The 13,633-nt window shown below is 47.2% G+C and overlaps 4 protein-coding genes and 1 long non-coding RNA gene across 5 annotated transcripts in view; 1 reads left to right on the top strand and 4 right to left on the bottom strand.

Moving 5' to 3' along the window:
* The window catches only part of LOC125765206 (uncharacterized), a 361,639-nt gene that overhangs the window by 4,985 nt on the left and 343,021 nt on the right, over positions 1-13,633 (bottom strand). The gene's annotated exons all lie outside the window — the stretch shown is intronic.
* Positions 2,092-2,824, bottom strand: LOC125765183 (probable trafficking protein particle complex subunit 2). The gene is made up of 2 exons (XM_049430097.1): positions 2,593-2,824; positions 2,092-2,518 (listed from the first exon to the last, which is right to left on the bottom strand). Exons 1-2 carry the CDS (start codon positions 2,680-2,682, stop codon positions 2,186-2,188), a joined length of 423 nt encoding a protein of 140 aa, XP_049286054.1. The 5' UTR covers positions 2,683-2,824; the 3' UTR covers positions 2,092-2,185.
* On the bottom strand, positions 3,075-10,184 carry LOC125764915 (girdin). Its single transcript, XM_049429625.1, has 8 exons — positions 9,766-10,184; positions 7,811-8,823; positions 7,448-7,745; positions 5,633-7,390; positions 5,321-5,559; positions 5,173-5,248; positions 4,821-5,104; positions 3,075-4,754 (listed from the first exon to the last, which is right to left on the bottom strand). The coding sequence occupies exons 1-8, from the start codon at positions 9,814-9,816 to the stop codon at positions 4,259-4,261; spliced, it is 4,215 nt and encodes a 1,404-aa protein (XP_049285582.1). The 5' UTR covers positions 9,817-10,184; the 3' UTR covers positions 3,075-4,258.
* On the top strand, positions 10,182-10,889 carry LOC125765195 (small integral membrane protein 8). The gene is made up of 3 exons (XM_049430111.1): positions 10,182-10,307; positions 10,429-10,604; positions 10,672-10,889. The coding sequence occupies exons 2-3, from the start codon at positions 10,503-10,505 to the stop codon at positions 10,825-10,827; spliced, it is 258 nt and encodes an 85-aa protein (XP_049286068.1). The 5' UTR covers positions 10,182-10,307; positions 10,429-10,502; the 3' UTR covers positions 10,828-10,889.
* LOC125764996 (eukaryotic translation initiation factor 2A) lies at positions 10,875-13,574 on the bottom strand. The gene is made up of 2 exons (XM_049429808.1): positions 13,452-13,574; positions 10,875-13,058 (listed from the first exon to the last, which is right to left on the bottom strand). The coding sequence occupies exons 1-2, from the start codon at positions 13,480-13,482 to the stop codon at positions 11,176-11,178; spliced, it is 1,914 nt and encodes a 637-aa protein (XP_049285765.1). The 5' UTR covers positions 13,483-13,574; the 3' UTR covers positions 10,875-11,175.

Raw genomic sequence — 13,633 nt, 5'->3', positions numbered from 1 at the left:
GCTGTTTATTCTCCACTTCTACACAGATTGTCGTGGGATCAGTCCCCCGTCCTTCAGTTCTGTTGAAACTGTCCCACCGCCCTTTACGTTTGATTCTCGGCTTCTTCTCAGTTCGTCCGTTCGCCGGCTCGTCAGTGCGATTCAAGCTGTCCCTGAAGAATTACGATTGAAGCTTTTGTGATTCTCGATTTGTCGTCACAGATTCAATTCTCGGAAAAACCGCAGCCGCGCCCCTGAGTCAATGTTTTGTGCGTGGGGTGCGTGGGCACATGATTTTCTCGTGTACTGGTAGGATCGGACACAAAAAAACCCAAAGTTGACTAAGTGGTGGAAAATCTCTCGTAAAATATATCGTTTCCCAGGCCAGTTTTGATCAACCGCCGTCATCCGCTCAAAAAATTAGACCATTTTAAAAGAGAATTTCGATATACAGATGGGAAATATAATTTTCCTCGGAGATTGGAAAAACCTTAACCAACGAAGTTTAAAACTACATAAAAATAGAACAAAGCTTTAGAAATGAAATAACTATCTTTTCCATAGGGAGCCACTTATTAAATTATTCGCGTAAATTATTCAATCCGATTACATGATTTATTTTTCCCGCCAGCTATTTCCGACACCACGGAATGCATCCACGGTAAAACGCATCGAAGCAAGATACCGCATCGAATACTTCATCCGATGCATTTTACACGTTTTCCACTCGGCTGGTCAAATTGTGTATCGCACCGTGAAGCGTTTTGATCAATCAGTTGAATAAGCATATCGGCAGGAGGATGTACCATCTAACGCATCCCGCAAGGGGACGCATCTCAATCTGGGACCGGCTGCTTCAAGAAGAAGGTACAAAACGAGTTATGGCAACGGTTATTACTCAATACAAACTGTCTCTTTTTGCTTCTGGGGAGCAGGGCAAAAAAGAAAACACTAGAGTGTGTTTGTGTGCTGGCTGTACGCTTCATGTCCTTATCCGGCCGGATGATGGTGGAAAGCAATAAAAAGGACGACTAGGCTCCACAGGTTGTTGTTGGGCGCGCACTGCGTATTTATGCACTTGAAAGGCCACCATCGGGTGATAACCATGGCAGGTGGTGACCCGTTGCGTCTTCCCACCACCGCATCATTCACCGGGGACGCAATTTTTTCCGGTAATAAACGATCCACTCCCACTCGGTCTCGTGACGGGCGTGGGCATTAGTATGAGCTGATATGCTGCCACCGACAGACACAGTCGACCTAATGTCCTTTCCTGTTCGGCAGCGCGATGCAATGTGCGCCTCTGTCCGGAAGGTGGAATGCCGTTGGGTGTGGGAAGGTACTATTGGAAAACAGAATACGGGGCACTGTAGAGACTGGGAACTGTTTCATCATAATAAAAGCGACGTCTTCCCCTTGTTTGCCGCGTGCGACCGTACACACACACACCGCCGTCTACCGTCCGTCATAATCGTTTGATGATTTTAATCGTAGCATAATGAAAATTTATCAAAGCGTTAACACAGCGGGTTACCTGTTGCCTGCCGGTATATACGTATCCCGGACGCTTCGAAGGGCAAATGGGAAGGTGCGGTTGTGCTACCCCGGACGGTATATTGGAATCGTCCGTATCGGGATTTTTTTTCCTCAACCGTAACCGGATAAACCAAATTAGTACGCTTCGATGGGCAGAAGCAAAGGGACACATATACAACGTTCGTGACCGCACATATCACCTTCCATCATCGTAGCCGTCGAAGGGTTTATTTTTATCGCTCTTCCGTTTAGTTTCTTTTAGCGCAAGCGATTCAATCACTACATGATAACATCGATAGAGAAAGGACACTTTAGCGATTCTCCTTTGGAAAAGAAAATTAACTGGGACACAAATATATGCATTCTTCCGTAACGGAAAGCACATCAATGCGTACACTTTTTGTCGCATTGGATGATTAGTTTCCTTTTAATTAATGGCTAGAATTAAACTATACAAATTGATAATTATCAATTTTATAGCGGTGGGGTTGGTGGAACGATCGCAACCTAAAAAGCTATTGATTTTCGAATGCATTTAATAATGCGCTTGAACGACTGAAAGCACACACGATTAACTTAATTTAAATTAGATTCTTTATATGCTATTAATAATAACGTCGAATGTATCTTCCCGAGAAAAAAGCCCCGCATATCTACGGCGCGGAAAAAGTTACGTGCCAAGGAATTTTTTACCGTACAGTTGGGCCTTCTTTTCGAACGCCAGCGATTTAATAGGTGTGTTGGGCATATAGAACGGATTCATCAGGTATTTAATGTACGTTTCATACATCTCGTTGAAGAAGTTTTTAATGCCATCATCGTTCCGGTTGTCGTGTACCATCACGAAGCGTAGATGACTCGCGGTTACAAACCCGGACACGAACCATTGGTTGAATTTGTCGATCGACTTTAGGTACGTATTATTAGTCTTCCATTTGTGCTCGTCGATCAGATCCAGTGCAGCATGGGCGATGAATTGATTAAGGTGTCGATGATCCTCCTTCTGTAAGATAAGGGAGATTAAACACAAAGTTTCGGCATCTCACCATCGCTGCTCTTTGAACATTGACAACTTACCTTGGCTTCCTTGTTTACCGTGACGAACTCCGTCTCAAATATGGGATTATCGTTGTGCCCGACAATGGCAAAATAATAGCTACTACTCATGTTTACCGCAATTCTTATCAAACGACTAGGGGAATCTTTGCAGCCACGAACGCCTGAATGTGATTGAATTGTTTGTTTACTTTTTGTGGTAAAAGAAAAACAAATCGTATCAATGGTCGTAAAGTGTGTCTGTTCGAAGAGCAAACGTATATGAAAGACCCTCTCCACCGTGTCTGATTGACTATGATGCGGCACACTTTTATGACCGTTTAAGCCTCGAACGAGGGCGTATACACGTATGCCTGACAATAAGGGATGCTTCTACTATGCGTACTTGCTCAAGTGTTTGATTTATTTTCAAACATATTTTTGTGAAAAAAATCAACGCAACGCTTATATATTCTTTACTCTAATTTAATGCTCCGCTACAATAAAAGATATCGACAAACGAGTACAATTATTTTACTCTTTTATTTCACTTAAAATCCTCTCACTCACATCCTGCATGATGCTTTTATTAGTACCTAAAAAGGATTAAATACAAATGCTAATAACGGCAATGGTGAACCTTGCTGGCTATTTTCGTCTCCATGCAAGATCCATTCCTAATAAACGCATCCTATTTTATGTCCTCACGCGAAAGGAAGCATGCTATCCTAGGGGTATAATTTTGATTTGTTCATTTGTTTTATCGGAACCACGTATGAAAATGTTTGTTACACAAAAATGAAACATGAGTATCCGACCCGAGTGGGGTGTAATAATTCCGAGGGAATAAAATTGTACGAGAAAAAACTAAACTGGATGGTAATGAGCAATCAACATTAGCGGTTAAGTGTTATCACAAGACAAAACGAAAATATGTTAGTGGTATTCGTTGTGGTGGTGGTTGTTGGCGCTATTTTACTATTCAATTGAGCCCAATAATAAGGCGGGGCAGCAATGATTTTAGCGCGACACAAAACTTACATCTAGGTTCATATACATTAATCGAAAACGGAGAGGGAATATATGGAACAGTTATAGCAATGTGTATAAAAAAAACTTGGAGATACTTTTTAAGAGATTCCTTACGTTTCGTAATACAGCAAAAAGGATTCGTTGTATGGAGATTACGTTAAGCACTTGGGATAAAGTAATGAGTTCACGTTGCGTTTGCTCACCTATTCACGACGTGCACGATACGCGTATTATTATGCACACGAGAAATGCATTGCAATGCAGACCAAAAACGGAATATAACCGTAGTTTTTTAGACTTATTTAAAGTAAACTTTGTTCCTTACATCTTCTTCTGCTTCCTGCGCTATGCCAATAATTTGTATGTGTGGTATTATGTTAAAGCACTTGTTAACTGGGTAAATGTGCTAGTGCGGAATGAACGAACGAACGTTCTGCCGCTCAGCGTTAAGAAAGTACATCCGCGCTAGCATCCTTCAGGGCGGAATTCTATCCACCGCTCTTCTTCATTGTCAGCAAAATGCGCCGTCAGTCAAAATGCTAGGCCACCCTATTCTGTCTCCTTTCCTTCACTTGCCCTTTCTCTCTACTACAATACTGCTCGTATATGTTTTTGTGTTGCAATGCTTCGTTTACAAATAAATGCTTGCATTGGGTACTGCCGTCTACACGTCTTCCTAAACACATCCATATTCGTACCATATCGCACTGTCCCTGTTTTTCGGTTCCGTTTTCTTCTTGCTGTTGTTTCCATTCGAGTCCTTTTTGTTACTGTCCTCCATGCCGCATAGTGCCGTGGAACCGGCATTTGGTGCACCGGACGGATTACCGCTCACTTCCATCTGTGCGGTGCCACCCGGCAGCAAGTTGGACGTTGTCTCCGTCTTCAGAGTGGTCGTAGTGGTGGAAATTCTGTTCAGCAGCACGAACGTAGGCTCTCCGGGTGAATTCGACTGGCTGGCGGTACTCGTACCATGATTTGGGCCACTGTTCTGATCCGTACGCGGCGGTGGCGGTGGTGGTGGCGTGGAGATGGATGGTGGAGGAGAAGGATTTACCGCCACACCACCGGTAGGTGTGCTTGAGCCAGAGTTGACGATCTTATCGTCCAGGTACACCGTACGACGGGTGCCAGCTGTCCCAAGGTTTAATGCATCAGTAGCCGTATCAAACCTAAAAAGACGGAGAGGCATAAATAATCAGGGTCATCTTTTCCCGCAGTTCGGTTTGCACACTTACCCCTGGAAACTGTTTCTATGAGCTGGATTCACTTCATCTCGCCGGGAAGCCTGAAGACTGCTGCGAATTCCTCCACGGAGTAGAGTCGCATTCAGCGCTTCATTGTTTGGCTTTCTCTGAAGACTTTGACGCAGCTGGGAACCACGCTGTAGCAAGTTCGTATCGGATGCGACCGAATTGGGCTCTTCGATACTATTGTCCGATTCGTTGCCGCCCGATTCTGACCCCATTGAAAGACATTGGCTTTGGGTGAGACGTTGTTCTTCCACCCAGGAACGGCGATTCTGAATTGTTGAACGAACTATACTTTTTAGTAAAGGAGATCATCACAACGATACTGTTCATTACTCACCCTATTTGGGACACGGTTCATCAGTTCCGATCCAGCTCGACGCATTTTCTTTACCAGATTCAGCCCAAATGGTTTCCTAGCCGATTGGAAACATGTTATCAGTATGTTTTGTTTACAAAGAAATACAACGCATATAAGCAATTCTTACTTTTTCGGCGAACAACTGTCCAGCTTGCGGTAGTGTTCCATTATTTTCTCCTCCAGCTTCTCCTTCTGGCGGTTCAGATTGTTCAGCTTATCGGTGAAGTTCTTCTCCTCGTCATGGTAATGCTGTTTGTCTTCCAGCGAGTGCGCCAACAGCTCCTGATACTGGGCAAGTATCTGCGACACGTGATCCATCAGCGTGCGTCGATCGATGTCTAGGCTGGCGTTCATGTTTAGCAACATCTGCAAACAGCAAACAAAAAATCATTGATTCCTACATCAGCACAAAACAAAATCTCTCTCCACGTCTACCTACCTCGCATCTTTGGTTTATTTTGGTGTACTCAATCTCCAGATTGCTGATTTGCTCCTTTTTGTTCGTTAGTTCCCCGGACAGCTCGGTGTTGCGTAGCTTCAGTCGACTATTTTCCGTACGGAACACACGATACTGATCGTGACAGTTCTTATAGTCTTGCTTAAGCCTCTCGCTCGTCGTGAACAGACACCGGAAGTCATCCTTTAGCTTCGAATGCTCTGCACGCAGATTGTTCAAGTTCGTCAGACCGTCCTTCATCGAGTGCAGCTCAGCCTGCAGCTCTTCGATCTTTCGCTCGAGCGCTACCGTCCGCTCTCGATAATCACGATTTTCGGTCTTCAGGTCACGAATGGTATTTTTTAGCAGTTCCTTTTCCCCGTTCAGCGCATCGTAGTCGCTGCTTAGCTGCTCGTGTAGACACTGTAATGCCACGTAATCGTGCTGTAACGATTCGTACTGTTGCCGCTTGGCTTCCACCTGCTTGACGAGCATATCCTTCTCGACGGCAAGTTGCGAATTGGCTAACTGTAACGCCACGTGTTGGGTGTTGAGTGACGCAATCTGTGACCCGAGCGTAGCCACTTTCACCTTTTGGCGAGCGTTTTCCTCCTGCAACGATTCCTGTGCAGCAAGTAGCGAAGCGTGCTCTTGCTTCAGCTGTTCCAACTTTTGCTCCAGCTCGGATGCATTCGCCGCGTTATCGGGCACCGTTTCGTCACAGTTCGAAAATTCGATGTTCTTCTCGACCGTGTATATCTCCTGACGGTGGCAAAGCACGCAAATGTCGGCCGATTTAGTACCACCCGACGATCCATGATCCTTGCCCACCACATTCAACACTATCTCACGCACCGTTTTGAAGGATTCTGGATTCTTACAAAGCTTCTCTACAAACACCTCTACGTTCATATCGTTCCGCTCAAGTTCGGTATCGTTTAACCCGAGCCGTTCGAGGTTTTGCTTCACCTTCTTCGTTGCCATCGTACCATCGTACAGATCTTTCTGTAGCGTAGCGATCGTATCCGAGTGCATCTTCTGCTGCGAGAGCAATTCTTGATTCTCCTTTTCTAGCTCCTGTAATTTTACCAGCACGCCCGAACCTTCGTCTACCTGTTTCGCAAGCTGTTCGATTTCCTTCTCCTTCGCATCCAGCTGACCACCGACTGTGTCGAGATCGTGTTCGCACTTTTCCAACACCTCCTTGTACTTGACGAGCTCTTTGTTTAGGTTCACGTTTTCCCGCTCGACGGTAGAGCACTTGCCGCGCAAATCGTACAGCTCCTTGCGCACATCTTCCAGCTCTTTCAACCGCTCATTTAGCTGCACACTTTCCTTACTCTTGGTGTCGATCGAACGCTCCAGATCGATGGTGCGGCGCTGTATACTCTCGAACAAATTCTGCACACGCTGCTTATCCTTCGTCAGGGATTCGATTTGCTTTTCCAGATCGATCTGCCGTATGCGATCGAGTTCACGATCGTGCGTCTGGCGGTCGATCATTTGCTGCTTCGAATCGATCGCGTCCTGCAGCTTCTTGTTTTCCTCGAGCGCATTCTTAAACACGTTCTCTAGCTCGCTGTTTTGCTGCACAAGCCGGTTACAATTTTCCTGCGTTTGGTCCAGCCGGAGCGAAAGTTTCTTCTTATCTTTCTCTAGCTCCAAAATTTTGTTAGAGTTTTCGTGGAAGGATGATTCCTTCAGGCTATCCAACGCGGCGAGTAATCGACGATTTTCCAGCTCCAACTTTAACGCACGCGTCTAGGAGAAAAAAATTGTATTAGGATCATCACAATGGCTTCCGGAGACACCGCTTACCTGAGCGTTCGTGGTTAACTGTTCCGAGAGACTGTTATCGTTTGATGGAAGATCATCTGTGTCCGTGTCGGATTGAGCCTGGTTCGCCACATTCGCATCCGGACCGGCCATTAGATTCTTCGTTGCCAGCTGCAACTGCACGTTTTCTTCCAACAATTCCTGCAGTTTGCTCTTGTCCACGTCCCGCTCCAGCGTCATGTCGTTCATCATCTGTTTGAACTTGATAATTTCTGCTTCGAGTGTCATCACCTGATCGCTGCGCTTGCGTGACCGTGCTAGCTGTTCTTCCAGCATCTCTCTGAAAGAAAAATGATAGAAATTAAAGATTGGATTTTTGTGTACTTTTGCGCCAAGACAACTTACTTCGTTTCTAGCAGCATCCGGTTATCCTCGCGCAACTCTTCCACACGTGTCTTGTAAAATTCGGCGTCGGACAACTTTTCGCGCAATTTTTGTACTTCCATCTCAAGCCGATCGGCACGTTCGGAACGTTCCCGCAGCACATCTACCTCATCGCGATACGCTGCAGCTCGACGCGACTCGGAGTACCAGTCTTGGCTTTCTGTGCGTAGCTTTTCGTACTGGTTGCACTTGTGGTCCAGTTCCTCCTTTACCTCCATCAGCAGTTCCGATTTTTCTTCCAGCTCTTGGCGCAACTTTCGCAGTTTCGATTTATAGTCAGCCAACTCAACCGCGAGATGATTGTTCTCGGACGTGGTCGACGGCGTGTTGGCCGTGCTGGTCGAAGCGGATGATGCATTGTGCAGGCTGCTTTTGGAGCTGGAACTGTTTACGAGAGCCTGCTGCTCACTGTCGGTGATGAACGAGGACATCCATTTCCCATGGTACTGATCGCGCTCCTTCGCTAACCGGACAATGTGCTTACACATTAGCTCCGGCGAAAGCTGTTCCAGCGCTTCCTGTGTGAGAACCAGTGTTTGGCTGTCCGTCACCTGCTTGATTACTTCCACGATTGCATGCTGCGTGTTTACGTCCAGCTCTTTGATGCGGGCGATAAATATCTCCTTGTTTGGACACTGGACTGCCGCGCCAAGTAGCAAGGTAAAGAGCAGCTTCATCTGCTCCAGACCGGCGCGCGATTCTGGCGAATGACCCAACACCGAACAGTCCGGCAGGGTCAGGATTGTTTGACCAAGCTCTTCATCGTACAGATTGCGTAGGTTCTTGATGATGGCGTCAAAATTACGCGTTCGAGCTGCAGCAAGCGAGGTCAACACTTCCGTGGTACCGCGTATCTTTGCCGGATGATGCTGTGGTTCGGGGTCTATCTGTAGGTACACGCTGTGCAATATCGTGCCATCGAGCAGTGACACGTATCCGGCGATTATTTCATGCCGCGGTAAGCACGATTCAATCTACGGTGAGACAAATAAACAATTGAGAAACCAGTGATAACAGAAAACAAACAGAAGCGAGTCGTCTGTGCCTTTTTGGAGATTTAATGTGTAGTTGTTGCGAAATGGTATTGGAATTTATAATTTTTCGAGCAAACGGATCGTCGACCTAGAAGTGCGACAAACCACAAAATGTCTTTAGGTTGATTGTGCTTTATCTTTTGTGCGTGTGTTTTTTGGGGGTTTTGTTTATTTCTTCCATTTGCCCCTCTACTTTACCTTTCCATTTCGGCACAAGTGCATTTTGTTAGGAAAAGGGTCAAATACCATCGATACAACAACAAAAAAAAGCGGGGAACGAACCGACCCATCGAGGCCATTCACCACAAAACGAAACCATGCTGTTATGTTGCTGTGAAGTGCTTTTGAACGGCAAGACATTACCCAGCTGCCGCTGGAGATTCGAATGGTATGTTTTTTTTCTCTTTATTTATCATTCGAACGAGTGGCTCTATTTTTAATGCGAGAAGACCGTGTACAAAACCCACGCAAGAGAAAGAATTGCGAAAAGAAAACGATTCATCCGACGGCCAAAAGTGGGGTGACCAGGCGGTTGGATGTGGTGGGTGGGTGGTATTATGCATTTCGCAGAGGTATGGGAATATCGGCAGGTTTGGAGCAACTAATCGCGTTCCATTGATGGGTGATTTGCTAATATGGAAGTATGTATCCCATTCATCCAAGACAATATGCAAAGGAGGAAATTAAATTTGTCTCACGTATTGTGGAGCGCATTCCCGTGTGAAACAGCTAACAACAACAAAAAAAATATATATAGGAAAACTGGCCTGACGTGCCAGATGGGTAGGTAGTGGGGTTGCAAAGTAGACGAGCGTTTTGGTTTTTTTTTTCATCTCCTTCACACAGACCCTAACCGCAGCAGTAGAGGCGCCCTTTACTTACCCACGACACGAGTGCCCCGTTTACAAACTCTTCAATCTCACTGGACGACATGGTTCTTCACCCAACGGGAACACAAAATACACAAAATCAACGGGTCAAATCGTTAAAAAAAATAATCACACACGCACGGAAAACATTCAACACGACCACACCAAATCTTTCTTTCTCTTCGTGCTACCATTTAGCAACACCCTTCGTCGATCGATCTGGCGAAGGTAATTTGGATGACCATATTTCCGGACTCGCGGATCAAGTGTGCACCATTTTCCGTGCGGAATGATGCACTGGTGTTGTTTTTCCACTGCACTTTTCAGTTGTTTCAGCCCGTTTTTCGTTTCCGCGAACACCACCGAAGCTTTTTTGTGTCTGCGTTTGCGTCTCCGCACCTTTCGCTTTCTGGCGCAGGTAAATACCTGTTCCACAACGGACGACCAGCAACTGTCAAACGGGTGGTTTGTGTTGTGACAGCGAACTGTCACCTCTGGTCGTGCGAAATAGTGTTTTGTGTGGAAATCACCCGGAAAATCAAAATAATCGAACAGGTGAGACTGAAAAGGCGGATTTTGCAAGTGAACAATTAAGCTACACCGTCCCCCTGTATCGCAGAGGAAAAGTGTTTTGAAAACACTAAACAATTCCATCACTTGTTGGTCTTTTTTGTAGGTTAAACCAAATAAACCAGGATCTTGTGGGTTTGCAGAAGTGCGATTGAATAATCACACGGGGCGGCAGACACGATGAGCGAAAAGCCCAAGGAACACGCACCCGGAGACGGAATCCGGTCCATGCGATCGACGAATGTTTTCCGTGCTATTAATTTCGAGCTGTACGCTAAACCCGTACGTAAGAAACGCGAATCTTGTCCACTGTATCACTAATTACCATCCTGAAACGTTTATCTTTCAGAACGTCGTTGTGATGGGAATCGGACTCGTTTGCCTTGGCATCACGTTCGGCTACATAGCATACATGCGATCCAAGTACGAAGGTCTAGGATACTATACAGCCGTACAGGAAGATGGAAAGGAAGTGTTTGTGAAGCGGAAATCCAAGTGGGAATAAACGACCACACTGTTAAAAAGAGCGCACGTTACCTGACAAAAAAGCCATTTCTTGCAAAGTTACAGCTTTATTTCACCCATAAAGACTCCGGACTGTCTCCGAACCGTGTGCTTTGATGTTGTTAACAAAGGAAAAGTATTATCAAAAATATGTCTACACGTTCGATGTCGATGCCGCTGCTACCGGGAGCTGTCGTCGTCGTCGTTAAGGTACCACGTGGCTGGGAGCGATTGGCCGCCGCTAAAACGGTCAGAGGAAAACTGTACACGAAAATATTCGTAGAGATGCATCATCCTGTCCCGGCCGTAAGGATAATGGCAGCAAATGTGCGAATGCAATAATCCCGCTTCACGCTACCTTCAGCGCTTCCAGCTCTTTTATCAGCTGGCTTTCGGAGTTCATTTTTACAATCTGCGTCTGCACAAGCGTTTCGCCACGCTCGTGCTTCTCCTTCAGGACCTTAATGTCCTTCAGCTTCTTTTGGATTGCTTTGATTTTTTTGTCCTTGTTTGGATCACCAGTGGGTGACACTTTCTGTACGCCGTTGTTGCTCTCGTTCGTCGATGAGCCACCCGATTTGGGTTTGGTGTTTGCGTTACCATTGGCCAAATCACCATCAGCGGCATTTTTTGCATTTTTCCTTGTGGCTTGCTTTTTGGGTGCGGGTGCAGCAGCAGGAGCAGTGGTTTCGCCGACGCCCGCTTCACCCGCATCCTTAGCAGTTCCAGCAGGAGCGGGTGCCGCCGCTTTGCTAGCCGCCTTCTTGTTCTTCTTGCTATTTTTAATCTGCACTGAAGAACGGTAACCGGGTGGTAGACCCGGAATCGGTGGTCTCATGTCGATGATTTGGCCACTGGAGGTGACAGTGACACTGTTCCGTGCACCGGGCGGAATGTATTTCTGATTGCTGGCGACCGGCGTTGCGGACACGATGCCCACAATCTTCTCGTCCGAAATCGGCACCTCTTTGAACGTTCCCGGAGGATACTTTTGCCAGATGACCTCCAGCAGCTCTCCGGTCCAATCGTACTCGCCGAGCAGAGCGCCCGAATAGTGCCACACTTTGAATCCGTTCGCCATGCGAAGCCGTGGAGCGGTCGTAGACGTCAGGAACGTATCGCCGGCCGGATTCCATTCAAGGGATGTAGTATCGGGAGCTTTAAAGCTTGCCAGCTTCTTGCGTCTGGGCAAATCCCACGTTTCGATGTAGCCGGGCAAATTTCCGAACCCACCGAACAGGATCAGATTGCCGAAATCGTTGTAGAAAATCGAATTCCTGTTGCCCGGCTCAAAATCGTACACGACGTCACACTTCAGATTGAAGAGCGTCGCCCGGGCAGGCATGAAACCGTACACTACACAGAACTCCGTCGATTTGGGGCTCCAGGCCACGTCGTGGATGGGTCCTTCTGCTTTCAGCTGGATACCGCACGAATCCCCCTTGGGAGTCATGTAGTGTAGCGCTTGCTTGCCGTAGTAGGACACTCCCGTCGTATCGACATCGGTGCTGGTCATCAGAATCAAGCCGCTGCCCTTCCGGTTCCACATCATGTCCACCTTGTCTGCCTGGAAGAAGCTTTTCGACGCGACCGGCTGGTTGATCTCCAAGTTGGGATACTTGAACAACCGGCACATCGATGGGGCCCCCTTCGTGCCGGGCATGTAGACACCGATGTGCGGTGGCGAGGGCCCTGGGGCTACCGAGAGTCCTCCATTGCGGAGACTGCCGAAGCGCTTCACCACCTGTTTAAAGCCGGGCCCGGATGGGCCATGTTCGTAGAAGAGTGCCTCTCCGCCGACCAACAGAGCGGCAATGGTTTCGTCGCAGCTCCAGTGCATCTGCCATTCCTGATGACGCTTCTGGATGATGGAGAATACCTCCTCGCCCGTTTCCGCCCGATAGATGAACAGATTCGGTTTCTCCTTCGGGGTCTCCTGCGGGTTCTCGGTGTACACTTCCCACGTCATAAGATAGCTGCTGAGCGGAGAAAACCGCAGATAGCATGCCTTCGGTCGGGGTAGGGACGCAACTGCTACGATCGCGTCCGCCAGCACCCGGCACAGCTGCACCGTCGAACCATTGGCCCAGGCCAGAAATCGTCCGTCGGGGCTATAAACAATAGCGCGGCAAGATTTACTCTGGTCGGGAGTAAACCTCGCATCCGGAACAAATGTGAGCTGTTGTTTCTGTTGTTCGGGCTTCCACACTTCGACTCCTTTCGCGGATCGCACTATAAGGTTGGTTGGAAACCGAAGAAAGATGGAGAGACATGGGCACGTTAGTGTGATGCTTTGTAGGTTAAAGGAAGGTCAGCCGCAACTGCGAGCGGGAGGTCCCAAAATGCACAAATCGGACACAATGGACCACGGCCGAGTGCAATATTGGCGATCTGCAAACCACGCTAGACACACGATCACGAATTGTGACGTCACCGAGAATGTAAAACACCCGCAGCAGTTGTACCCCCCGGCCTGCTAGGAGCATGTTTCAAAGTGGTGTGCTCCCGGCAAAGCGTGGTAGTTCTAGAAATCCGGCCACACGCGAACATCCAACAGCGGCCAGACCCCAGAATGCTTGTTAGGCGGTAGTAGAGTATGGTTAAACCCATTTCAAGGTTACTTACACGCTAGTGTAGGAGTATTTCCGCTCGCCATTGTTCACCTAGCCCTTTGGTGACGATTTCGATTTTCGACTGAAGTTTCTTATTCTTCTTCTTCCTTACTTGCTAGTACGAATGACATCAAACGATTTGGAGGAAGGTAGAGCTGTTTTTTTTAAACAAATTCTCCTCTTGAGAGAGTGTAT

This window comes from Anopheles funestus, chromosome 2RL (assembly GCF_943734845.2).
Source record: "Anopheles funestus chromosome 2RL, idAnoFuneDA-416_04, whole genome shotgun sequence".
In the NCBI taxonomy this organism is placed as follows: Eukaryota; Metazoa; Arthropoda; class Insecta; order Diptera; family Culicidae; genus Anopheles; species Anopheles funestus.
This window is presented reverse-complemented; position numbering and strand designations above follow the sequence as displayed.

Excerpts from the sequence above, each read along its gene's own strand:
- LOC125764915 (XM_049429625.1), bottom strand. The coding sequence starts at position 9,816 with ATGTCGTCCAGTGAGATTGAAGAGTTTGTAAACGGGGCACTCGTGTCG. Across the intron at positions 7,391-7,447 it reads AGTTAACCACGAACGCTCAG|ACGCGTGCGTTAAAGTTGGA; the intron begins GTAAGCGGTGTC and ends TTTTTCTCCTAG. Across the intron at positions 5,249-5,320 it reads GACAGTTGTTCGCCGAAAAA|GAAACCATTTGGGCTGAATC; the intron begins GTAAGAATTGCT and ends CCAATCGGCTAG.
- LOC125764996 (XM_049429808.1), bottom strand. The coding sequence starts at position 13,482 with ATGGCGAGCGGAAATACTCCTACACTAGCGT. Across the intron at positions 13,059-13,451 it reads AAATACTCCTACACTAGCGT|TGCGATCCGCGAAAGGAGTC; the intron begins GTAAGTAACCTT and ends CCAACCTTATAG.
- LOC125765195 (XM_049430111.1), top strand. The coding sequence starts at position 10,503 with ATGAGCGAAAAGCCCAAGGAACACGCACCCGGAGACGGAATCCGGTCC. Across the intron at positions 10,605-10,671 it reads TCGAGCTGTACGCTAAACCC|AACGTCGTTGTGATGGGAAT; the intron begins GTACGTAAGAAA and ends TTTATCTTTCAG.
- LOC125765183 (XM_049430097.1), bottom strand. The coding sequence starts at position 2,682 with ATGAGTAGTAGCTATTATTTTGCCATTGTCGGGCACAACGATAATCCC. Across the intron at positions 2,519-2,592 it reads CGGTAAACAAGGAAGCCAAG|AAGGAGGATCATCGACACCT; the intron begins GTAAGTTGTCAA and ends CTTATCTTACAG.